The following is a 27547-nucleotide window of genomic DNA, read 5'->3' as shown; positions in this document are numbered from 1 at the left end:
CGCAACTTCTCTGGAAGTTGTAAATTAAAAAAAAATTTTTTAAGAAAAAAATATAATAGAGATGTTCCTTCATCACTCAGTGAGATCGGAAAGGCTGAGATGAGATAGGAGAAATAGAATACTACTATACAGAGGTCAAAACAGGTTCTGAAGAAACTGCCACTAAGCCCATCAGACCTAAAGCTATTTTCCCAAAGAACTTCCATGTACCACGGCATCACTCACACATGCGTCCAGAATGGCTAAGAAAGTGTTAGGAACTACCATTCAGAGCAACTGGTATGAGAATTAATACTTCTGGAACCTTGGAATTGCATCATATTTTGCTTCTCCAAATGGTGAGAAGTAGAACACTTAAAACCAAAATACTTTAGATAAGAATAGGAAAGCGGGGTGCTAGGAAAACTGTTCCACCTGGCAGTCAGTATTTTAAAAAGGGAATTATTTCAAGAAATACTATGAGAAGTGGTAATTTAGAAGGAAGAGAGGGAGGGAGGAAAATTAAAAAGCACACACAGAGTGCTTACTCTAAAACCTTAACCAACAAAAGAACCATGAGATTGCCCTAATAAAGTATGGCGTGTCCGAAGAACAGGAGGTAGTTTCATTTGCTAGAATAAACAACGTATGACAAGGGAAATAAAGCTAACTCGAGGCAGACCTCAAATACTATGCTAAGGAATTCAGACTCATTTTTCAAGCTACAGAATGCCTGAAGTCATATAAGCAAGCATTGACAATAATCTGAGCTGCCATTTAGGACAGCAGTCAGCAAACCCTGACCTGTGGGCCAAAGCTAGCTCACCTCCTGTTTTTGTAAATAAAGTTTTATTGGAACACAGCCATGCTCATTCATTTACACATTGCTATGGCTGCTTTCCCGTTACAACAGCAGAGTTCAGTAACTACAACAAAGAATGTTGGACCTCCAAAGCCTAAAACACTTAGCCCTTTGGGAAAAATCTACTAACCCCCCCGCCCCAACTTTAGGAAGATGAACGTAAAGTTGAATGTAAAGGATAGACTAGGGAGAACAAGGAATACTGGAAGCAGGGAGATGACATTCATGGCTATCAGGAGAAAGCACACAAAAAAAGATAGTGGGAACTGAAAGCCAAAGATGGGTGTTTGAGCCTCAGTGTTGGTGAGAATGGAACCCTTGCTGAGAGAGGAAGCAGAGACAGACTGAAAGACAGCATGAATCAACCCAATGCTAAGGTACCATGTCTGGGAGGATGTCAAGAGCAAGGATTAAAAAATGGAACACACAGTAAAGAGCAAGTTTCAGAGGGAAGATGATAGAGGATTAATTTGATATCAGATATGAAAACTCTAAAATACCAGTAAGAAATAGAGAAAGCGCACCTTAACAGGGAGAGAAGAAAATGCAACTTGGGAAACAGAACTAAGAATCAACAGTTCGGGACTTCCCCGGTGGCCCAGTGGATAAGAATCCACCTGCTGATGCAGGGGAAACAGGTTCAATCCCTGGTCCGGGAAGATCCCACATGCCGCGGTGCAACTAAGCCCGTGCGCCACAACTACTGAGCCTGCGCGCTAGAGCCCGCAAGCCACAACTACTGAGCTCGCGTGCCACAATTACTGAAGCCCGCGTGCCTAGAGCCCATGCTCCACAACAAGAGAAGCCACTGCAATGAGAAGCTTGTGCACCGCAACGAAGAGTAGCCCTTGCTCGCCGCAACTAAAGAAAGCACGCGCGCAGCAACGAAGACCCAACGCAGCCTAAAATAAATACATAAATAAATAAAATACACATTAAAAAAAAAGAATCAACAGTTCAGTGATGTATCTGAAGATACAGAACTGGATGAGATCAAGTGGATGACACAAGCTAGAAATGACAGCAGGAGCAGAGGATCCCATTCACTCAGCAACTAGTGTGCCAGACCCTATACTGGGCATTCTGTTATCTCTAACCCTCCCAACAATCCGGAAGAAAGGAACCGCCTCTATTTTACAGATCAGACACCTGAGCTTGGAAAGGATTCAGGTTAAAATCTGAGGTCATTCAGCTAACATGCAGCAGGGCTAGAACTGAAACCAGGTCTGCTTGATCTCAAAGCCAGTGGCCCATCTCCATATTACGGGTAAAGAGAAGAATGCTGATGCCAAAGGGAGGGAAATACCTACACTTAGAAGAAAGGAAGCCAACAGAGAAGGAATGGTTTGAGAGATTACAGAAAGCCAGGGCAGTGCAGTATCACGTTAGCTGAGGAAGGAGAAAGGAAAAGGGAGGGGTGAATAACAACAAGTGGGAATTCTGCTAGCTTACTACATGCCAGCTACAATGCTTGTCATACATTAGCCAATTTAGTCCTCTCCACAATCATGACATAAGTACTCTTTTTATCCCGTGAAACAAATGTGAACACAAGGCAGGTAACTTGCTAGCATCACACAACTAGCCAATGGCACAGCCAGGCTTAGGATCCAGGCATTCTGACTCTGAATCCTACACTCTTCACCAATACAACATACTACCTCCAATCAAGTGCTACAGAGTGACAGGAGAAAAAAGGCAGCAGAAAGAAAAGGACAGGTCCTCTTATAACAGGGGAATAATACCTTTCAAAAGATTAGCTTCAAAACAGCACTTGAACGCACACATCATGTTGTAAGTAGGTTAAGGAATAAATAAGTGATGACCAAGTGAAGGCAGATGGTATCGCCTACTTGTATAGAAGCCTTGGGGAAGAAAGATGAGAGAGCATTAATTTATGGGATTCATATAATCAAGAAAATGTAACCAGCTGTTTTCATTAATAAAAGATTTCTTCCTTGCCAACTTATTGGTTGTTAAGAGGTATTTAGAATAGTTAATAAATGTCCTTTGGATATCTGAGATACCAGATGTCACATTTTTTATATCCCTATCGATTAAGAATACACCTTATACCAGTTTTCTCAGACCCAAATATGAACTAGGATCTCTATTAAGTTTTAAGAAGTTGTCTGGCCTTCTCCTGGGATTCAAAATCTGATTCAGAAGATCTACAGTGGGCCCCTGACATTAACGTGATTCTAATGCAAAGCTTACACACTTAAAGGAACTACAACACGCTGTGCATATACAGCCTATTTGAAAATCGTTACAGGTTAATATGAACTTTACTACTTGACCAATACCTTTTATGATCTATGTGAAAAAACGAACCTGTTCAAAGAATTGTACACTATATTTGTATACTATCAAAAGACTGTTCCTTTAAGTGAACAGTTTGTATTTTTCGAGTATGACTTTGTCTATGTTGACATTAAACAACATTCCAATAGTGCATTTCTGAAATTATTTCAGTAAGGAAAGAGAAAGACTCTCTTGATAAATATTTGGCTTATCCCCAATGTTTTAAAATTAAGAAATTTCTATAATGCATTGAACAAGATCAAGTAGGAAACATAAAAGTAAATAAACTCCCCTAAAACATGCATAAATAGAAACATACTTCACATGTCTTACCTAGGACGTCAAGCTCTGGAGTCAGCCTATCCTGGTTTGTGCCCCGGCTCCGTAAGTCCCTAATTGTGTGATCTGGAACAAGTTTTTTTAAAACAAATCTGTGCCTCAGTTTCCTCAACTGTAAAATGAGGAAGATAATAGTATCTACCCCTCATATGGTTGCTGTGAGAACTAAACAAGATAATCTGGGTAGAAGGAGTATTTATAATAGTGGTTGGTACATAATAAGCATTGAGTAAATGTTAGCAATATAAGTATATAAAATTCTTCAATCCAGCAATTCTACTTCAAGAAATTTTTCTCATAAAAACCTTACTAAAGGGCTTCCCTGGTGGCGCAGTGGTTGGGAGTCCGCCTGCCAGTGCAGAGGACACGGGTTCGAGCCCTGGTCCGGGAGGATCCCACATGCCGCGGAGCGGCTAAGCCCGTGCGCCACAACTGCCGAGCCTGCGCTCTAGAGCCCATGAGTCACAGCTGCTGAAGCCCGAGTGCCTAGAGCCTGTGCTCCGCAACAAGAGAAGCCACCGCAATGAGAAGCCCGCACACTGCAGCAAAGAGTGGTCCCCACTCGCTGCAACTAGAGAGGGCCTGCATGCAGCAGCGAAGACCCAACGCAGCCAAAAATAAATAAATAAAAATTGAAAAAAAAAAACCTTACTAAAATGCACAAGATTCACCTTCAAGAATATCCGATGCAGAATTATTTGTCAGAGCAAAAAATTAGAAATAACCCAAACTTCCAACACAAGGAGCTGAATAATTTATGGTACACTCTTTCACTGAGCACAGTGCTTCTGAGATTCATTCATATTGCTGAATAAAAGAGTAGTTCATTTTATTGCTGAAGAGTATCCCACTGTATGATGTACCATATTTTATTTATCTAGTCACCGGATGATGGACATTTGGGTTGTTTCCTATTTTTGAGGAAATGAGTAATACTCAAGTCTTTATCTGGACATGTTTTTATTTCTCTTAGTAGATACTTAGGAGTAGAATACTTAAGATACTTAGGGTCATATGATGAGTCTATATGTATTTAACTTTCTGGGCAGTGGCTGACCTGTTTCCCAAAGTAACCGTACGACTCTGCATCCCCACAAGTGATGAAGGAATGTATCAGCGTGTAAGGATTCCAGTTGTTCTACATCCTTGCCCAAAAGGTGGTATTGTCAGTATGCTAAATTTTAGCCATTTTAGCATATATACGGTGGTTTTTCATTGTGCTTTTAATTTTCATTTCCCTAATAACCAATGATGTTGAGAATCTTTTCACGTACATGGTCATTCACATATCTTCTTTTGTGAAATATCTGTTCAAATCTTTTGCCCTTTTTTCTGTTGGGTTGTTTCCCTTCTTATTATTGAGTTAGAAGAAAGCTTTCTATATTCCAGATAAAAGTCTTTTGTCAGATATGTTTTGCAAATATTTTCTCCTAAAAGGGTCTTTTTTTTTAATGGTGTTTTTTTAATGGTGTTTAATGTTTAAAGTCCAATTTGTCATTTTTTTTTTCCTTCATCGTTCATCTTTTTTTTTTTTTTGGTCCTAAGAAATCTTTGCCTATCTTAAGATGATAAAAATTTTCTCTTCTTTTTTTTAAAAAATGTTTATGGTTTTAGGTCTTATATTTAGGTCAGTGATCCACTCTGAATTAATTTCTTCTGTATGAAGTGAGGTAAGGGTCATGTTTACTTTTTCCATATAGATATCCACCTATTCCAAAACCATTTATTTAAAAATAAAATAAAAACCTATCCTGCAATGAATTAGCTTAGTCTCTGTAAACAAACAAAAACTCAATTGATGTTTTGAACGTGGGTCTATTTCTGGATTCTTATTCCTGCCCATTGACCTCTACGTCTATATCTATTATTATTATTATTATTTTTTGCAGTACACGGGCCTCTCACTGTTGCGGCCTCTCCCGTTGCGGAGCACAAGCTCCGGACGCGCAGGCTCAGCGGCCATGGCTCACGGGCCCCGCCGCTCCGCGGCATGTGGGATCCTCCTGGACCGGGGCACCTGCATCAGCAGGCGAACTCTTCAACCACTGCGCCATCAGGGAAGCCCTCTATTACTTCCTTGACATTATTTAGGAATGTGTTTTTCAATTTCTGCATATATGGGATTTGCAAGATTTCTTCCTATTATTTACTTCTAATTTAATTCCACTGTGGTCTGAGAACGGCCTCTAAATGATTTCAGTCCTTTAAGTCCATTGAGACCTGTTTTATGGCTCAGCATAGGGTCTATTCCCCATGTGTGCTTCCAAAAAGTGTATTTTATTCTGTTATTTCGACGAGCGTTCAACAGATGTCAATTAGGTCAAGTTGGTTGACAGTGTTCAAATCTTTCATACACCCTTGTTGATTTTCTGCCTGCTTCGTTCTAACAATTACTGGAACGAAGTACTGAAATCTCTACCTGTAATTTTTAATTTGTCTATTGCCCCTTCCTATTCTGTCAGTTTTGGCTTCATGGATTTTGAAGCACTGGATTATTTTTATTATCAGAAAACATATAAAGTCACAAACAAAGGAGCAATCTCTCTTCCCATATGTAAGATCTTTACAGTTAACATATACATGCAATTCCCAAGCTGAAAAGATAGCAAGCACGAAAATTACCACGTATATAATCTATATTATTAAAAGTATTGTATAATTCAAAGAAATTACTCTTCCATATCTCGATAGCATATATTTCTGTAAGAAAAATACAGATATGGATACATGTAGTTTAACTTCGCTTTCCTCTCAATTCTTTATTTTCAAATAAGCTTTATTTTCTTTGTAAACAACTAAAATAATTTTGTCCCGTGTCAACATAAAAAAGCTACTTCCTATAATATGTAAGTAGAGTAGTTCACATCTTACTGGTTTCAATTGTTAAAAATGACCAATTTTAGGAAAAATGTGGAAGCTACAAGCAATTTCTTATATCAAGGACAACGTGAGCTTCTTAAAATGCATTTTTCACTAGAATCACAACTATTATTATTATGAATTGAATTCAACAGTGCAGGCACCAAAGGAATGCTATGAAATGGTAACAGCCACAAGACGATACTACTAAGAGTAAAAAAGACATAAAGCATGACTGAACAGTAGCTAACCCCAAACACCCCCCCATTATTTTAGGGAAGGAAGAATTAACCTCTCAGATTTTGTTTTAAAAGCCTATTAACTTACAGCCTACATGGCAAATAAGGTAAATACTAATATCAACAAATCACCAAACAATCTAATCTATGTTTATATCAATAAAAACTATGAAATAAGTATAAACTCATTTGTGTGAGATTTGATCTGATCATTTTATAGGTACTAGCTCATCTGTACACACAACTAGCTCTTAAAAGTAATTAACGTCCAAAGGTTTCAATTTTTTAAATGCACCTTAAATAATTCAATTCATGATTATAAATAAAATATTTATTGCCATTTGACTTGATTCCGCTAAAGGGGAGAACATGGAGGGAGAAAGAGCCTTTGATCAGGGTGTCCCTCGGACTGAGTTATTTCACTACCCATGATGTAACACAACTTCTGAAATTCAGTTCAAGGTGCCCTTATCAACTGACCAGTTTCTTTTTTCACAGTGCCAAGGCTATGTACCAACCGCCTAAGCAACAACAGATTCCTCTTAATTAAAAATAAGGTTCTGGTATTGCGTTAAAAGCAAGTTAAGAATTCTTCATCTAAAACTGAACTTTACCAACACAACAAACGGGGGCAAAGGTGGAGAGTTAAGGACTGCCAGGGCCGAGGCCTAGTGATTTGAAAGGGCACTGATGAGAGCCAGAATCACCTTTTTGAAAAGCTTCTTATAATAATCAATTATTCAACATATCTTCTGTTAACCAGGTCAACGTCACCCCCATTTCAGAGCCGAGGAGAGTGGGAGGAGCGCTGAGCGTTGTGCTCAGAGCTCGGAGAGGCCGACCGCATGCATCCGAAGTACTGCCAGCAGGTCCTACTCCCACCCCTGGCTTCTGTCAACAATGGCCCCTGACTCCAGACACTCCTGAGATAAAGAAACACCTGCAAGAATCTTTACATCAAAGAACAACCTCACAGTTATTACGCGACACCAAAGCACAGATCCTGAGATGCGCAAGATGGACAAATTATTCTTACACGTATGAAAAATGTTTTCTACCAAAACTACCAAGAGATCCTTCATGTCTAACAGTTACAGCAACTATTTTTAATAAAAACAAAACCAACCAATATGAATTCTAGTTTCATTTTTGTTTTAAAGGCACTCCCCCTGCTCCCCCCCAGCCCTGATGCTCTCTTATTACCAAGGTTTTCATTTTTAAAAAACTTCAGATGAATCTTACTGAAATGTCAGTTACAAGTTAAAAACAAAAAAAAAGCAAAATACACACGCACGCAGGAGCGTGTACAGCGGGAGCAGGAAACAAGACGGTGCAACGGAAAAGGGGAGAAGAGAAAGAACCAGCGTCCAGCGTTATCTACTGGCGATAAAGGATCTCCGTCTTTTATGGCAACACTGCACATCTAGAATTCTAAAGCAAGGATAGCCTAGCAGGCGTACTTGCAGAGGCGTGCCCTCTGGGAGGCATTCTCCCTAAGGTCATGGTTTCCATCCTGGTACACAACAGTTAACTTTGTTTTGTTACATAGCCAGCTTGTACAAGGCAGACATCTTTCAGAAGTCTGCACACCTACACCACTAGATTTAAGTTATAATATATATCCTTTATCTGGGTCTCCGTAACTTAAATTGACTACTATCATGGGGGGAAAAAATTCAAAGCAGAGTTCTGTGGACATGAGGCAAGAACAGCAACTGAATAAATGTAGAAACCTCACTCAACCATAACCAGACATGAAAAGGAAAGGGGGAGACGCGAAAAGCTTAAAATGTTTTTAGTTTTGTCCTGTCCCTTAGAACTCTTCTCATAACAGGGGTTCTTACTGTACGGTCTATGGATGGGCTTTAGTATAAGCAAAACATGCATGTCTGTTCATTTTTAGGGCGAGAAGGTGCATGGCTACAATTAGATTCCTAAAGGGGTCCAGATGCAAAACAAAGTTATGAACCACAAGTGTATATAATTACCTTGAAACAAAAAGTGTAAGCTATGGGAGAGGGGTGCTATTTTATTATCATATGTGATTTTTAGCCAAAATTTTCTTCATTGAAGAAATTTGATTCCAAATACTCTGGACTGTAACAACCCAAAACTGCACCCATTCTTTGCACATAAATTATCTGTGGTAAATACTAAATCTCAAGCTACTTTCCTCCAACTAAAAAACTGTTCTCAGAGAATGAAAACACATTTTAAATACCAAAATCAAGCGAAGTTGGAAAGTGAAATTCTTTTTAAACATAAAAATGTAAATACAACTCCTTCAATGTGATCTAAAATTTTGACTAGATTACCAAATACTAAAACCAAATCAAAACTATGATAATTTTGCTCTTGAAAAATTTTAACTTTGCACGTCAATCCCATGGTATAGAAAACGCTGAGCTTTGTGTCAGCTTGCTAGGCACAAGCTTCTCTCCTGGGTCACAGAGAAGAGTATGTAAGAGGTCACTTTCAACATCGTGTCTATTATGCACCTTTGTTTTGAAGTGACACATGTTCCCTGGGGATTCTCACTGGTGGGGATGAGGGAGGTAAGACATACATGCACTCTGCCCTCGACATTCATGGATGTGCAGGCTTCTACCACAATGCGTAACCTACCAACCGACCGTGGGCCAAGGCCATGGCTAAAACTTCATTTCACTTTCAGACCTTTCTCCCAGTACTTGGAGTTAAAAATAGTTTAGGCCATCTTGGCCTGGGTTATTTTTATCTGGAAAATAGGGACTGGAAATAGCATAGTAAGCATAGAAAGGAGAGTTGACCACAATAGGATGAAAATGCTCACAGACTTTCAAAAGGTCTTACTGTAGTTTTAGAAAATGGATAGAAAGAGGGGAAGCAGAGGTGAGGTACACGGCAGGTTGGTTGAGGGCAATTCACTAAGTGTTAGCATATGAATAATAAATAACCAGAACAACAAAAGGTGCTTTGTGTAAGACCAAAGAGTATATAATACAGCTCCCCTGCTCTTACAACTTTCTGGAGAAGATACTTCAGGAATAAAAGATATACAAAATTTTTGAGAAAAGAGAGATCAATGGAGGTTCAGAGTTCAGGGAGATACGGGGGATGGGACTTAAAAGCTAGATGCTAAGGGACGCACAAGGGATGCATAACATCTGAATCCTGGGAGCATAAACCAGTCAAAGAACTCACAGACGTGCTGGGAGGAGTGAGATGCGAAGCAAAAAGGCAGAAAATAGTCTGGCTGAAATAGTGGCTGTATTTCAAAGAGGGGTAGCAAATAAGGGTGGATAGGTGGGGTGGGCCTAAGTAGCTGGGGAGCATTAAGTGCCTAGGAATCAAATTGTATCCTTTAAATAAACCCCAGAAGACTTTTGAGTAAGATTTTTATAAGTGTTAGTAAACTTATATTAGATAGATGTAGGTAGTACATGGAGAATGAATTAAATAATAATATTGTATAACAGTCCAGGTATAAAGTGATTAAAAATCTCAATTAGGGGGCTTCCCTGGTGGCGCAGTGGTTGAGAGTCTGCCTGCCGATGCAGGGGACGCAGGTTCGTGCCCCGGTCCGGGAAGATCCCACATGCCGCGGAGCGGCTGGGCCCGTGAGCCATGGCCACTGAGCCTGCGCGTCCGGAGCCTGTGCTCCGCAACGGGAGAGGTCACAACAGTGACAGGCCCGTGTACCGCAAAAAAAAAAAAAAAAAAAAGGACACCTTTCCTGGCTTGCAGACCAACCTAGGTCTCCTCTAACATGCTCCCATGGCCTCCAGTACATCTCATGAACATCCATCACACATGGAACTGCAGGTTCAGTGTTATCTTCCCCTCAGACAATAAAACTTGGGAAGGGCAGAGAGAATTACCTTGACCTGGGCATCGCGGTACTCTCAGTGCCTAGCACTGATCCGGGCATATATTAGACACCACAAATAGTTGTTGAAAAAATAAATGGGTTTTGCAAACAGGTTCAGTTTTAAACCTGTTCTCCCATCAGAGAGCCCCACCAACCCTGATCCCCTCCAAGAGGAGACTTCAGTCTTAACCACGCTGGGTTTGCAGTACTTGTAGAACATCCAAGCGGAGCCGTCCATCAGTCCTTTCCAGATGCCGGGGTCAGAGACGGTCAAGGTGTCTTGAAAAAAGCCCAACAGCTGAAGCCACGGCTGCTCCCCTTCTCCTCCTCCTGCTATTACAGTTACAGCTAAAATTAAATGAACACTGATAATCTGCTGGGCATTTCTCATGTATCTCACCTATCTCTGAACAAACCTTATTGAATTAGGTGCCATTATTAACTCCTAATATACTGATGAGAAAGCGATACTTTAATTGTTAGGAAATTTGCCTAAAATCAGAGAGCAATTAAGTAGCAAAACAAGAGCTTGAACACCGGCAAACTAGCTCAAGAACTTGTGCTTCCTCCAGCACATAAGATCACCCAGGGAGAAAAAGATATAGACCAGAGCAAAAGGAGAAAACAAACCACAGATCATTAAAACTATCACTTCAGGGCTTCCCTGGTGGCGCAGTGGTTGAGAATCCGCCTGCCAATGCAGGGCACACGGGTTCGAGCCCTGGTCCAGGAAGATCCCACATGCCGCGGAGCAACTAGAGCCCGCGAGCCACAGCTACTGAGCCTGCGTGCCACAACTACTGAGCCTGCGCGCCTAGAGCCCGCGAGCCACAGCTACCGAGCCCGCGCGCCACAACTCCTGAAGCCTCCGCGCCTAGAGCCCGTGCTCCGCAACAAGAGAAGCTGCTGCAACGAGAAGCCAGCGCACCACAACGAAGAGCAGCTCCCGCTCGCCACAACTAGAGAAAGCTGGCGTGCAGCAACGAAGACACAACGCAGCCAAAAATAAATAAAATAAAAATAAATAAATTTAAAAAAAAACCAGTATCACTTCAGGGGCAAACACTATAAAGGAAGAAGCAATTTAAGAAATGGTATTCACACCCCTGTGTAATTACTTCCCCTTGAGTATGAAATGAACCTAGTGATTTTATCTAACCAAAAAAATACAGCACAGGTGATGGGATGTCACATCTGTGGTTAAGTTACAAAAGTCTGGGACTTCAGTCTCGACAGAGGATTCTTTACTGCCTTTCTGATTCGCATACTTGGATGAAGCAAGCTGCTGTGCTGGAGAGGCCCACGTGGCAAGGAACTGAGGTCCTCAGTCCAACAGCCCACGAGAAACTGAACGCTGCTGATAGCCACTGAGTGAGCCTAGAAGCAGATCCTTCCCCATTTGAGCCTCTGGAGGAGACCACCGCCCCTGGCTGACGCCTTGACTGCAGCCTTGTGAGAGGCAGCGAAGCAGAAGATGCCGCTAGGCTGTGTCCAGGTTCCCGATCTACAGAAACTGAAATAATAAATGGGTGTTATTTTAAGTCACTACGTTTTGGTACAACTTGTTACATTGCTACATAGCAACAGATAACTAATATAAGCTGAGAAGAAAAGTCTAGAAATATAGATGCTTCAAGTTCCCCCTACATGTGTCTTCTCACAGTGCTGAGCAGAAAGCTAAGAACTGAGCTTCAAGAAAAAAGCACAGTTAGAAGCTGAGAAAATAAGGACAATTCTGAAAAATATACTGAGAAAACAACACTTGAAGGCTCAGATCCAGGCTAGTAAATGAGTGATCAAAGATTCTAGAGGTGGGGTGGTCAATAGTGCTACTGAAGCAGCACGAAGACCTGGCCTACGGGGGGAAATCACGCAATTTTCTAATTAAAAAGTAACTTTCAAGGCTGTATTTCAGAGAAGTAATGCTAACAGAAGTCAGTGGAAGACATAATAGAAGGTAAAAAATGCCTAGAGATAGAATAAAGGATAATTACTGACAAAACTATGGACTCAGAACCTCTAGTTACCATCTACAGATGAGAGTACCAATATTAATGAGAAAAAATTCAGATGCGGTCAATCTTTTCATACCCCAAACTCCTGATTAGACTCTTTCAATTAACTGGCCAGATCTGACATTTCCCATGTATACAAAAATCAGGCTGAAACTGATGTTGTTTGCATTAAGTTGAGATCATAAGGTTCCTCAATTCTATAGCTCAAGTTTGACCTTTCAGGTTTTAATTTTTTTTAATCATTTCATATAGAGTATTTTAATGTTTACCCATACTTCTGTGACCCTCCCTTACCCTAAAGTCAAAAGCAAGGTTTCCTATGCTTAAAAGTCCTGGGCACTATATTATAATTTTAACCTTATCACTTCCCATCTGATAGGTGGTACTTTTATTTCTAATTCCAGGGTCAGGCTCCACATCAAGTGGATGACAGCTGTATTTCTCTGCTATCTTTTCGGATCCCTAAAGTATCATACACTTCCCCCTTCTTTTCCTCAGCTATCACAGAGCCGTTTGCATCTATATGTCAGGAATTATTTTTGATATTTTATGGTCATTCTACCTCTTCTCAATTTTCTACAATAGCTTTAACTTCCAACAGCATATTTAAACAAAGATGTTCTATTTCTAATTTTATTTTGAAATTTAATCTAAATCTATGCTTGTCTCTCAGGTTGAACCATTCAATTTTCTCCAGTGTTTCCCTAAATTTCAGAATCTGTGTAATTCTTCTTACATGGATTTGTATCTACAAGCCATCTTAAGTGAGCAGTTCATGTAAGAGAGCACAGACCTACTTGTTGACAGCACCAGAAGTTCAGCAAGACGTCCTGCAGTACTTCCCGCAGGCAGCCCCAGGGGCAGAGCTGATGAGAGCATACTGTGCAAAGAAGCCATAAAGCCTCTGGAGAAGAAAGGATGGCGCTGCGAGGTCAACAGCAGGAGCAGCAAACACGGCCAATTTGAAGGAATGTGGACAAGCAGAGCATGGAACTTTTCTCCTCTGGATTGAGCTGCGAAATAAGTGTCAACAATCTGCTCTAAATGGAAACTGAAGAGCGGGGCCAGAGGAGAAAAGCAGGAGGGTTGGAGCAAGATGAAATAAGAATTATCTCCTTCCAGTTGCTCAAGCCAAAAACCAAGAGACATTCTCAACTCCTTCCTTTCTCGCATTCCTCCGACTAATCCATCAGCAAATCTCACTGACTCTACTTTCAAAATATATCCAGAATCCAACTAGTTCTCCACAGGTCTGCAGCTACTGCTCTAATGTGAGCCACCACCTCCCAGGGCCAAGGCTGCTGGAAGAATTTCCTACCTGGTGCCCCTGCTTCCACCCTTGCTCCCGCACAGCAGCCACAGAGATCTCCTAGAACAAGCTCTCCAGGGGCCTCCTGTGTCGCCTAGGATACAACCCAGGACTCCTGCCGCGGCTCACAGGCGAAATCCTACATGAACTGACCTCACATCCCCACCCCTGCTTTACTGACCCCATCGCCTACCACTCTCGCTCGGTCCCTCCCCTCTGCTCCGCTAGAGACGCAGTGGCCTCCTCCTTGCTGTGTTCTGAACACACCAAGCACATCCCACGTCAGGGCCGCTGTGTGTGCTACTTAATACCTCTACTTGGACTGTTCTTCCCCCACGTACCTCTATAACCCAGGCCCTCACTTCATTCAAGCCTCTACATGAATATCGTAGTACTTTACCAAGCCTGTGTAAAAGAAAACCCCCTGGTCACTCTGTCCTTACCTTGTTTATTTTTTTGTCTTAATATTTACCACCTAATGTGTCATGCACTTACTCATACATCTCTTTATTAACTGTCTCTCCCCGCCCCTCACCTGCCTCAAGTGGAATTTAAGCTCCCTGAGAATGGGGGCATTTTTGTTCTCGTTGTTCAGGTATTCCTAGCTCCTAGGACAGTACCTGTGCATGCAAAGTACTCACTTCATGTCATTTGTTGAATCAACGAACGAATGAAAAGACTATCCAAACAAGACTCAGAGAACACGGTAAGGAGAAGCCAAGAGTGCATGCATTTTGCTTTGATGAAGAAACGGGGTTTGGGGCACTGAATAAAGAAAACGAGAAATCCAAACCCAAGAACACCTTCCGGTGATTTCAGCGAGCAAACAGACAGAGGGTACAGATACTATCCCAGCTCTTCAGAAATAAAACTGTGGCTTGGTTCTGGAAAAATGTGATAATGAAGCACAAAACACTCCAGGAAAGATGGCAGAACAATCCAGAGTCTGGGCTAAGAAATACAGCTGTGAAATAAGCCACTTTAAGGGAAGGCTTTGGTTAATCATCTATCAGGTTTTTTGGTTGTTTCTCTGTTTTGTTCTTTAGAATAGAAAGTTTTGAGCTGGAACAGAAACAGTCAAAGACAAGCCATGAATATGGTTCAAATAATCATCTGAATGCCATCCTGTGGTCACAAACAATGTTTCAGGTGCAGAAACAAGCGCATAGTGGAAAAGGAGGTAGAATGCAAATGCAGCACTAAAACGCATCTATGAAACACTGATCAAGAATGTGTGCAAATGAAAGGGAGACTGAAACATTTGGTGTTGCTTTAAAAGCCTAAAGAGAAAAATTAAATAAAAACAACTAAGCTGATAACATCAATCCAAAAGCATAATGGGAAGGCACAGGCTTCAGAGAACATGCTAGAAGATGAACAAAGACAGACTTCATGCCCGATGGGGGAAAGGGGGGAAAGGAAAACAGAGAATAAACATTTAAATCAGAAACACAGAGCAGAAAGACAGTTCCAACTAAGGAAATAAGAGAGAGTGGGCCTGCTTCAGGGAAAATGGCTTCAACAACAGAGGAAAAAAGGAGGTAAATAAAGAACATCTAGGGAAATTAGGGAGGAATTCTTGAAAGGAGGAAAATTTAAACTAGAATGTCAGATAAGCCAGACTGTAGAGTGACAGGAGTAAAAGGGAGAAGAAAAGGAAGTCATAAATGTTCAAGTGTAGCCTCAAAAATGGCATAAAAGACACCAAAATTAGTTAAGTGGGAACACGTGGTTTTTACACGCGCTGCAGCATTAAGGTGCAGATACAAGAATGAAGTAAATCACTAACCAGCTCTCTGACCTTGAACAAGGCACTTAACCTCTCTGGGACTTATTTCCTCTGTTAAAAAAAAAAAAGTGTGTGTGTGTGTGTGTGTGTGTGTGTGTGTGTGTGTAGTCAAAAATGGGTGATCATTCTAAAGTCTTTTTTCCTCTAGCTTATTAAAGAGGAGAAGCACAGGACTCCTTCAAAGAAAGAAATCAGAAAAGTAGAAAATTTTCTAAATGAGAAGAGTAAGTTAAGGACACTTTTGCATAGCGCTTTACAATTTAAAACGTGCCTTTACATGCAAGATTATATACATTCGTCACAGCAAGCCTGAGAGACAGAAAAGGCAGGCATCATTTAACACCATTTTCCAAATGGAATAACTGAGGCTCAGAAAGCTTAAGCAACTGGCTCAAGGACACGGAAACAGTGGCAGATCCAGAACCCAAGCCAGGTTTCACAGCAGGACAAAGTCCACTATCCTTCTACGTTCAGATGCTCTCCTCCTGTGTGACTAAGGTTTTGCAGGAAATTTTTGTGGCTTATTAGGCGGTAGATAAGGGAAGAGCTATAAACATTTCTGAAAAACCAACAACCTGTTAATTTAAACTAAAATTCCTTTAGAATTAAAGAAGTTACCATATATGTAAACTACACGTACACTAATTCACCGTACAAAATGTTTTCCTACAAAGTTGAACTTGGTTGTCACAACCTATTAAGACTACTCTTTCAGTCCACTTGCTTCTCTTTTAAAACAGTAAAGCGCTATACAAAACTGCTACTATGGAAGTTGTAGTATTTTCAACCTTTCTGAATACAGAATAATTGACTTTGATCTCGACTCTGACGTAGCTATTAAAACATTAAACAAGCTGCTCAATTAGGACATCCTGGGAGCCAAGAGTATAGAGAAAGTGGCAGAAGTAGATTGAGAAGGCAGTTTCGTTTGGTTTTGTTTGTAACATCTAAGAGGACTGACACCACATCTCTATGGTAGTGATAATAAAGGATCAGGACTTTCCTTATCCTACCCTTCGCTCTAAAAGCCATAATCAGCTAGAGCTGCCCAATTAACTGCGGGACTGGTGAAAAATCTCAGGAATAGAATCTGCTGCTTATTGGTCTTATTTTATCGCTCCTTCTCTTTATGTACATTTTAACTGAACAGAGTAAGTTTTAGACAAAATTCCAAAAACATGTATATGATTCTACTAGTTTATTATAACAGGCAAACGTTTTCCTTCAGAGTGGTTAAGAAACTCCATCTGAGGGCTTCCCTGGTGGCGCGGTGGTTAAGAATCTGCCTGCCAATGCAGGGGACACGCGTTTGAGCCCCGGTCCGGGAAGATCCCACATGCCAGAGCGACCGAGCCCGTGCGCCACAACTACTGAGCCTACGCTCTAGAGCCCGCGAGCCACAACTACTGAGCCCACGTGCCACAACTACTGAAGCCCGTGCGCCTAGAGCCTGTGCTCTGCAACAAGAGTAGCCCCCGCTCCCCTGCACGCAGCAACGAAGAACCAACACAGCCAAAAATAAATAAATAAAACAAATAAATTTAAAAAAAAGAAACTCCAACTGAACAGCTGCACATTTTCCCAGGATCTGCACTCCTCTGCATTCTTCTTCCTCTACCAAGTAAAGGCACCTATGATTTCTTACAGCCCACACAAAGCTACTCCTCACAAATCAGCAGGCCGTGACTCCTTCCTCTTGGACATCGCTGCAAGTCTTCTTGATGGAAGAAAGGGTGTGAGAAAGGATAAAGGATCAAAGGGCAGTTTAAGGGCAAAAAGGGGGAAAATCCCAAAAAAGGACCAGAGAAAGTGGAAACTGGAGCTCAGTGGCCACGATCATGTTCCTGTTTTTTTCCTGTATTTCTTCATCTTTCCCTTGTAGTTCCTCTTTTAAAGTAGCTGGACAAACAGTGGCCAGATAAGCGTGCTGGCAGCAGAAATTTGGGAGAAATCCAAGAATATACTGAATGAGCCACAGCCAATTATAAATTATATATCATCTGATTATCAGGCCCTGACATGCACAAAGACCAAACAGAACAGACAGTGTAAATGAAGAACATCAAATCTCGGTCTGAAAGCCTGAATTTAAGTCCTGGCACGCTGCAGGATTTCCAACAAGCGACCTTTCCTGAGGCTCACTTTCCTCATCTGTAAACAGGGATAATACACCAACAACCTAAATATTTTACAGAGTTGCTGTGAAAATCTATGTGAGAAAAATACCACACATTTGAGGCAAGTACCTTTTAAAATCACTACAATGTCGTAAAGGATAATAAAACCCTCAACTGAAGACCCTCTCTGCCATCACATATAGTACCCATATTCTGCCTCTCTTAGGAGTATAAGCATGATCCAGGCAGATAAATTTAACTGGCTTTTCAGTCACTATCAGAAACAAACATTGTAATAAAAGAAGTTTCTACAGTCCAAAGATAAACTACAATTATTCACATACAAGGCTAATGCTCTCACTGTCAACAAAGTATGTATATCAAATCTTAGTCCCAGTAGTGTGCTAAGTAATCTACATCTTCTCATTTAATATCCTACCCACATCCAGGGTAGTAGAAAAAGCACAGGGCTTGATGTCTGAATGACCCTAAGTTTGAATCCCAGCTAGGGTGTCGTAAGTGGCAGGCCTTAGCCAAGTCGGAGCTAAAATATCCTCAAATGTACAGTAAGAATAATGCTACCGATTTCATAGGATTAAAATTACTGTGACCATGTCTGTATTGAGCCTAACCTGGTGCCTAGCATACTGAGGTTGCTCAGTATATGGTGGCTGGTAATCTGACTGCCCTTCCATTCCCCCAAAGCAAGCATCTTTAGTTTCTTTTAGGAATGTTTAAACTACATAATCAAACAAGATTACCAAAACCTCTCTCAACCAAGAAGTACAATGAAAGGGATTCCCTAAAACCATTCACAGATCCTGAAATTGTGTCCCTAAAATTAACATAAGCATAAGATCAAAATCTAAAGAGTTTAAAATCCATACTTCCTTCACATGATCTGTGTAGTCAGGTGATCTAGAACCTCAACGGCCCTTCAACCACTGGCACTCCTGAGGAAAGAGGTGGCTATTCTCTAACAGCCTCCCCATTAGGAGGCCCTTTGGTAAGAGCTAGGCTGACTGCTGTCCCTTCCCCGAGAAGAGCAGTCAAAAACAGGAAGATAGGAGAGAAGAGGATTTAGCTTAACCTGGAAAGCTAAATTAACTAAGGGAAGCAGAGCAAGGAAGATTCAGGACATTGTCTTCTTCACCTGAAGCTTGTGCCCCAACTGTATACATACTTCGGTCAGTCCTGTGCCGTTACATTAATGTGCCTTCAAGCTTTTTCAAGCTTTCTTTCCTCTACGGTTTATGGCTATATTCAGATTTGATCTATAACAAATTTTAAAAATATATATGTATATAAATGAGAATTGCATTAAAGACCGAAGCTGGCGTTTAATCAGGCTCTTTTTTCCTTCCAGCTTAGTGTTAAGCAAGTGTTCACCTTTTTTTTTTTCTTTGGCGACCATATGATATTAAGACACGCGCCTTCATCCAGCAACGAAGCAGCAATGCATAAATTAAGACTTTACATTGTCTTCTCCCACCAAATTTCCCGTTTAGAACTTTCCTCATTGCGTACGCCTAGCCTTTTGGGCAGTCTGAGAGTCACACATAATGACTGTCAAAACAGATGGTCTGACACACACAAAAGAACTACTGGGAAGAATCAGTGTCTGTGTACAAACACCCACGTGTGATAATCTCCTCAACAATCTCCTCAAACTCACAAAATCAGACAGAGATCGATGATGGAGGAGGGTGGAGTAGGGTGGCCTGGAGTGGAGCTGGATACAAAGAAAAGATTAAGATCTGGGGAGTGAAATGGAAAAGAACCACAAGAGAGTACAGAGAAGGAGAGTCTATCATCTACCATACTGAGGAGGGAAGAGCGATCAGACTAGGTAGGAACGGAAGAATCTGTTGGGGAACGACTACAATAGTCAAGAGAAAACAAAGATTTCACCAAACCGAGACTTAAGAGTGAGCCAATTCCATGGGGTTTTTGTTTTCTTTCCAGGAAGCTACAAAACGGTTCTTTTTCAACAGCGGGATTATACTAACAAAAGCAAATAAAGGAAACCTATGCTAAAAATGTAACCTACCTACACTGAGCGGTCTGAAAACGGAAATACTTCTTCCCCCGTTTAGCAGTGGGTTTCAAAACAGCAGGGACAAGGGAGAGGGATGAGAGCTGTAAGAGGGGGAGGGGAACAGGCAGGCTCTTCCTGAACATAAGGAAAGGAGCCTTCGGCCTAAATGCTTATTTTACATGTACCTTTCTGTGGTCAGCTGGCAGGTTCCTCACTGAACACAACATTCGACTGTGGAAGTCGGAAGCTGATGAGAGGTTCAAAGCCCACGGGGAATTTAAGAGCCGCTGCAAACACAAGGCTGATGCAGAACCAGCACTTGCTTCGGGTAGCACTCTAATAATCCCCGTCGGGCGCCTAGAGCTCCAGCGAGGTTTGACCCGACTCACTGTGCAAGGGAAAAAAGAAAACTGCAAAGTTCAAGGAAGAGCCTAAGTTTAGCCAGAAGACCTTGCAATCAGACGCAGAAGTGTGTGAGCCGGCAGGAGGTGGATGCTATCCGTTTGCTCCACCGGGTGCTGCACAAGAAGGAAATCCCTTTTACACACAGACACCGCGTTCCCTCGCCCCGCGCCCACTCCCGGCACACACTTACTTTCGTCCGGCCATTGATCTTGTAGTTGCCCAGCTTCCCGTTACAGTGGCGGATCAGGTCGTCCATGCTGCTCATGAGCAGCCCGATGGTTTCGCAGCCGGGCTCCTTGCCCTCGATCCAGGTGATCTTATCGCCTCGGATGTCCTTGGACGAGTCGCTCTTCTGGCTGACCAGCTGCCCGTCCGTGAACTTGCCGGTGTCGTGCAGGGCGCGCACCTCGTCGCCGATCTGCTGCCCGGTCTCCTTGCCCAGGAAGTCGTCCACCACGCAGATGCCGTGCTTGTTCATGCAGGGCACGATGTACTCCAGCGCCAGCTTCAGCGCCGGCAGCGGCTTCGTCTGCCCGTTGGGCCGCAGGCCCCCGCCGTGGCTCAGCGCCTCGCCCGGCGCGCTGCTCGGCGGGTACAGGTTCGCCTTCTCCTGGTACAGCGACGAGCGGGCCAGCGGCTCCTCCTTCGCGGGCTCCGCCTCGGCGGCAGCCGCCGCCGCCGCCGCCGAGCCCTGGCCGCTGGGCGCCGCGCGAGGCGGGGACGCGGCCACCACGGGGTCGGCCGCCGGCTTGGCCTTCGCCTTCGCCATCGCCGCGTCTCCGGCGGCCCGCGGGCCCGCGGCCTCGGCGACGGCGGCGGCGGCTCTGTCCCGGCGCGGCGCCGCCTTCCTGGCCTCCCTGGCCCCGGCCCCGGCGGCCCTGGGCGGCGGCGCGGGGCCGGGATGCTGGGGCTGGCCCGCTCCGGGGGCGAGGGCGCCCTCGCCGCCCTGGCACACGAGCTTGTGCTTCTTCCAGTCCTGGCGCTGGTGCTCCTTGCTGCAGTAGAAGGAGCTGCGGCAGCGGCTGCAGCGCAGCAGGTTCTCCATCTTCCCGCACAGCTCGCAGTACTGCCGGTCTCGCTCGCTCGGGCTCGGCCCGCCGGGCCCGCCGCTGTCATTGGCCATGGCGGCGGCGGCGGCGGCGGTGGAGGCTGCGGCCGAGCAGGAGGGGTGGCGGCCGGACGGCCTCGCCTGGGGCCGGGGAGCTGGAGGAGCGGCAAGGGCCGTCACTGCGCCATGCACCCGCCGCCCCTCGCCTCGGGAGGCCAGCGCCCCGCGCCCTCGGCCGGGCCGCTTCCTCGTCCTCCGGTCCCGCCGCGCGGCGCCGGCCGCCGCCTCAACGCCTCATCGCCGCGGAGGGCTGAGGGAGCGCGGCCTGCGCGGCGGACGGCGACCTCCGCTCGGGCACACAGGCCCGGCGCGCGAGACCCGCCGCCTCGGCCGCCGCCGCCTCAGCGTCCCAGGCGGGCCGGCTCAGCCCGCGGAGCAGCGCAGGGCGTGCGGGCGCCACTCGCTCTGCGCGCTCTGCACGTACACCACGGCCCCGCGGCGACCCGGGCAGGCGGCGCGCGAGAGCGGGGGGCGGGGCAGGGCGAGGGGTGGGCCGAGGGGGGCGGTGGCCGCGCGCTCGCGCTCGGACGCGGGCGGCGCCCGGGCCGCCTGCGCTCTCCCGCACTCGGCCGGCTGGGCCTCGGAGCCCGGTCTGGCGCCCTCGGCGCCCACGCCAACTGCGTCCGGGGCGGGCCCGGGACGCTGCTGCGGCCCGCCCGGGGACGCCGAGGGGCAGGCCCGAGAGCGGCGGAAGGGAGGGGGCCGCGCCGTCGCCGCCGGGCCCGCGCCCCGGGCGGTACCGACACCTGCTGGGCAGAGCGCGGCGGCGAGGTCGCCGCGGAGCTGGGCGGCCTTAATATGGCTGCTGTTTGTGCGCAGCCGACTGGGTGTGTTCCAGGCGCGCTCCAGACTACGTTGCAAGGTGGCTGCTGCCACCGTCGTGTTGCATCGGAGGAAACGGAAATTCAGAGAAGTAAAGTAACTTGCCCAAGGTCACGCAGAACTGGGACGGAACCCAGAAACCAGACTCTAGGATTCCAAGGCTCCTTTTTCCATTACGCCAATTCAGCCTGTATTTCAGGAAGGCCCGAAATTGTTAAAAACAAAACTAAGTAATTCCTGCGGTCAGTCCAAGCCCCTGTGCCCCGTTTGAGCCAAATTTAAAGGTACTGAAATTCGATGCATTTTTTTTTTTTTTTTTTTTTTTTACCATTTTTAAATCCTGTGAAATCTTGCGGAGTTTAAACCCTCGTGAAAAAATGTTTGGCTACCTAGTCGACTAAGTTAATCAAGGCTCATTTCAGGGTCCACATTCAGGCACTTGAGCTCAAACTGCTGGAACTGCTCCTGAGAAGTGGATCTGGCCGGGGCGCGGGGCGGAGGGAGGGCAAATGGGCATTACTGCATTAACGACTTTTAAGTTTAAACAGAAGTATCTCTTATTATTAGAATTTGTGCTATGCTGATGAGTACAATTCTTTCTTTTATAGTACATAAAAACCTTACCAGAACTAGGCCAAGGGTGTTTCTTTCCGCCCTTTCATTTATTTTTGGAATAAAAAGGGCTGTGACTGCGACGTTCACCATCTTTATTGAGCACCTGCTAATGTGGGAAATGCTGTGCTGGGCTTGTGTACCATCTGAATAGACTGCAGGTAACTTCAGCAGTCCTTGAGATGTTAGCCTTCCAGATTAACAGCACAAGAGCTGAAATGTGTAAGGTTAAAAGCAGAATAATATAGGTACTTATAAACCACTTTGTAAAATATTTTTTAAAAAACTAGCCTGAATCCAAAAACTCTTCATCAACTACACAGAACTTAAAACTGTCATTAAATTCTGCCATATAAATAAACAGTACCCTGGGGATCCAATCTGGTGAAAGAGGACAGTAATTCCAATTAGCCTGGCCTTTGGAAGACAGATAAGTTCCGTGCAGGGGGCGGACGTGTAAACAAATGATGACAACCTAGAGCTCAGAGTAAATGCCCTAAGAGAGGGCGGATAGGATGGGATGGGAAAAGGGAAAAGGAATTGTTAGCCCTGCGCATTGCACTAATCAAGATTTCAAATCGATTAATTTAGAAAGTCTTAAAAATGGCTTAAAAAGTTAGCTTTTAAAACGTTTTGACATATGTAAATTATAAAAGTAAAATATAATTTCAATACAAGTGAAATCTGACTTCCTTGGCCTCCTTTTGCTGTAGTAATGATAACTGATTCTTAAGTATTCTCAAGTTTGCTAGGGAACACTCATTCTACAAACACTTGATTCTTCTAAATTTAGTTATTTGTAGATATTAAAAGTAGTCCAGCAATATCTTTAAAAATTACTATTTAGGTCTGCGGCATGCAAAGAAGTGTATTTACATCTCTCTATGCTTTTTTCATTGATATCTACCTAAAAGATTAGATGTCCGTATCAAAACCTTTATTAGCTTTCATTTTGTTCCAATTAAGTATACAAAATCACAAACTTAACATGTGTATCTTGAAAATACTTAGTCAAATGTGACACTTTCAAATTTTTCATGAATAGAACAAATATAAAATGTTGTTTCAAATACTTCCAAAGATCTATGATTTCAGAATTTTCACTTATTCAGGTTTAATAACCTGTGAACTAATTCCAAATTAGTGAGGTTTCACCAAACTATCTGCTGACCATGCAATAGCCAGTGAATGACAAGTTCACCAAGGAGATTCTAGAACTCCACCGGCATGTAACTGTTGTCATTTATTCAAATGTTATAGAGAAGATCCACACTGTCATGCAGGAATTTATCTTATAAACACTTACAGGGTACTTACTATTATGTGCCAATCTCTGTTCTAAGCATTTTACAAATATTATCTCATTTAATCTTTACAATCACCATGAGGTGGGTACCATTATTATGTCCATTTATAGAAAATGAAACAAGAGTAAGGCAATGAGATGAGTAGCAGTAGGAGTGTTACCTAATACTTTGGGGAGAACAAAGGCTTGTGTCTCCCAAAGCCAGTAATTAGTACAACTTTTTCCCTGCCCCCAACCTAATGAAGATCAACTGTTCTAAAACCTGAAGGATGAATTCAAGGAAAGGTGCTGTCATCTCCATATCACACCAACTTGGAGGAAAGCTAATTGTCCACCTCTTTCACTTTCCTTTGTTCTTCTGGCAATGCTTACTTAAACTATAAAGCAGTAACCACTATGAACTGATGAGAGACTTACAAAAAAATGAGGCAAAATTGAGATTAAATGCAAAGGACAGAATTAAATGAGGAAATGAATTTAGAAATGAATGTGCCGAGTCTTGAGGAAAGCCCGGTGAACAGGCTTTGCCTTCAAGAGACTAGCCCTATTTCTCCTTTAAAAATGTTTAAAATGCACAAGAGAGCGTCTTTTCTGCTCAGGAAATCACACATCTGATTGTTAACTAATGACCTCTTGTTTCCCCATCTGTGGCAATCTTGTTTTAATACATTACAGAGAACAGAAAAATCACAAGTACAACATAGGCATCCCACCAAGATAAACAGGAAGACGATCTTCAAGTTCTGGGAAAAGCAACTAAAAATTTGAGCCATTTTCTAACTATAGTATCGGGACACGCACAAGTAGGTGTCTTGGAAAACAGCACCTGCTCTCTTCTGTACTGGGTGTTCTGCCAGATGCACACATGCGCTGTGCTTCCCCACATACGTCGAACCAGGTTTACTGTCTACCAAGGTGGTTTCCTTATGAAAATAAAATATTTAAATAGACTTTGTATATATTCAGGAAAATTTATCTATCACCCACTTTATCAGCTTATGATTTAAAACTTACCCACTAATCCAGTTAAAAATTGATCCTCTCAAGAAATATAACATGAAACTTTAGAATCATTCCTCATTATAATGATTATTTATTTACATAATGTATATAAATATAATGGGTTAATGTAATTACACTATGAGTTGTTTTTTGTTGTCATTGTTAACAAACATTACCTTAATGTTGAACCCACTTTTAATGTAGTCCCAATTAGTAACTTATACCAACCCAGGTTAAAGACAGCTCAATTTTTTTCTGTAACTCTTTTTTGTGGGGAAAGGTAAACATACACAAAGATAGAGATAGTAGTATAATTAACCTCAACCCTGATTAGGTCAATAATTATCAACTTCAACAATTATCAACATTTTTATGTTCTTGTGCCCCCCCGTTTTGCCTTTTCTTTTTATTTTCCTTTTTTTTTTTTTTTTTTGGCTGCAGGATCTTGGTTTCCTGACCAGGGGATTGAACCCGGGCCCATGGCAGTGAAAGTGCGGAGTCCTAACCACTGGACCGCCAGGGAATTCCCTCCGTTTTGCCTTTTTTTAAATTTATTTTTTATTGAGTTATAATTGACATATAACATTTTATTCATTTTAGGTGTACAACATAATGATTTGATATATGTATATTTTATGAAACAATTACCATAGGAAGTTTACTTAACATTCATCACCTCACACAGTCTTTTTTCCTTGTGATGAGAACTTTTAAGATCTTCTCTCTTAGCAACTTTTTTTTAAATTAATTAATTAATTTATTTATTTATTTTTGGCTCCGTTGGGTCTTCATTGCTGCGCGTGGGCTTTCTCTAGTTGTGGTGAGCGGGGTCTGTTCTTCGTTGCGGCAGGCAGGCTTTTCATTGCGGTGGCTTCTAGGCACGCAGGCTTCAGTAGTTGTGGCATGTGTGCTCAGTAGTTGTGGCTCGTGGGCTCTAGAGCGCAGGTTCAGTAGCTGTAGCGCATGGGCTTAGTTGCTCCGCGGCATGTGGGATCTTCCCGGACCAGGGATTGAACCCGCGTCCCTTGCACTGACAGGCGGATTCTTAACCACTGCTCCACCAGGGAAGCCCCCCTCTCTTAGCAACTTTTAAACCTGCAATACAGTATTGTTAACTATAGTCACTCTTCTGTACATTACGTCTCCCAGACTTACGTATAACTGAAAGTTCGCACTTTTGGACCGTTTCACCACCCCCTCTACCCACTGCCTCTGGCAACCACTAATCTATTCTTGGTATCTATGAGTCAGTTTTTTTATTTTTGTCCTTTAGAAACCACATGTAGGTGTGATCATACAGAATTTGTCTTTCTCTGTCTGACTTATTTCACTCAGCATAATGCCCTTGAGGTTCATCCATGTTGTCGCAAAAGGCAAGATGTACTTCATTTTTGTGGATGGATAATATTCACATATATATACATATATATGTATACACCACATTTTCTTTATCCATTTATCAATCAATGGTCATTTAGGCTGCTTCCATAACTTGGTAATTTTAAGTAATGTTGCAATGAACGTGGTGGTGCAGATATCTTTTCCACGTAGTGTTTTCATTTTCTTCAGGTAAATACCCAGAAGTGGAATTGCTGGATCATATGGTAGTTCTATTTTTAATTTTTTGAGGAACCTCCATACCGTTTTTCACAGTGGCGGCACCAATTTGTACTCCCATCAACATTGCACAAAGGGTTCTCTTTTGACCATATCCTCACCAACATTTATTTCTTGTCTTTTTGATAATAACCATTCTAACAGGTGTGAGGTGATATGGTGGTTTTGATTTACATTTCCCTGATGGTTAGTGATGTTGAGCACCTATTCATGTACCTGTTGACCATCTGTATGTCTTCTTTGGGAAAATGTCTGTTCAGATCCTCTGCCCACTTTTTCATTGAATTGTTTGTTCTTTTTCTGTAATACATATAGTATACCAGATATATGATTTGCAAATATTTTCTCCCTTTCTCTAGAATGCTTTTTATTTTGCTGATGGCTGCTTTTGCTGTACAGATCGTTTTAGTTTGATGTAGTCCCACGTGTTATTTTGCTTCTGTTGCCTTTGCTTTTGGTGTCAAATCCAAAAAATCACTGCCAAGACAGATGTCAAAGAGCTTCACGCCTATGTTTTCTTCCAAGAGTTTTATGGTTTCAGGTCTTACGTTCAAATTTTCAATCCATTTTGAGCTGAGTTTTGGTGTGGTGTAACATAGTGGTCCAGTTTCATTCTTTTGTATGTGACTGTCTAGTTTTCCCAACACCATGTATTGAAGAGAGTATCCTCTTCCCATTATGTTCTTGGCTCCTTTGTCATAAATTAATTGACCATATATGTGTGGATTTATTTCTAGGCTGTCTATTCTGTTCCCTTGATCTATGTGTCTTTTTTACTTTTCCCCAGTTCAATAGCATTCTCATTACTTTTGCTTTGAACTCTTTATCAGATAAATTATTTATCTCTGCTTCATTAAGGTTTTTTCAGGGGGTTTTTATTTCTTTTTCTTTTCTTTGTCTTCTCATTCTGTTTAACTTTGTCTGTATGAAATTAGGTGAAACAGTTACCTATCTGGTCTTGAAGGTGTGCCCTTG

General features: G+C 42.9%; 1 protein-coding gene across 4 annotated transcripts in view; it reads right to left on the bottom strand.

Moving 5' to 3' along the window:
- Positions 1-21228, bottom strand: part of EGLN1 (egl-9 family hypoxia inducible factor 1) — a 57086-nt gene extending 35858 nt beyond the window's left edge. For all 4 annotated transcript variants that reach the window (XR_012326679.1, XM_004310255.4, XM_073793669.1 and 1 more), the window contains exon 1: positions 20296-21228. Coding sequence is in view for 3 of the 4 variants with exons in the window: in XM_004310255.4 (XP_004310303.2) it covers positions 20296-21228 (933 nt within the window). In the remaining variant the exon portion in view is untranslated. The remainder of the gene's footprint in view (positions 1-20295) is intronic.
- Positions 21229-27547: the final 6319 nt, after the last annotated feature.

The sequence above is a fragment of the Tursiops truncatus genome, chromosome 16, assembly GCF_011762595.2.
Source record: "Tursiops truncatus isolate mTurTru1 chromosome 16, mTurTru1.mat.Y, whole genome shotgun sequence".
NCBI classification, from domain to species: Eukaryota; Metazoa; Chordata; class Mammalia; order Artiodactyla; family Delphinidae; genus Tursiops; species Tursiops truncatus.
The sequence above is the reverse complement of the archived record's forward strand: the minus strand, read 5'-3'. Positions and strand labels throughout refer to the sequence as shown.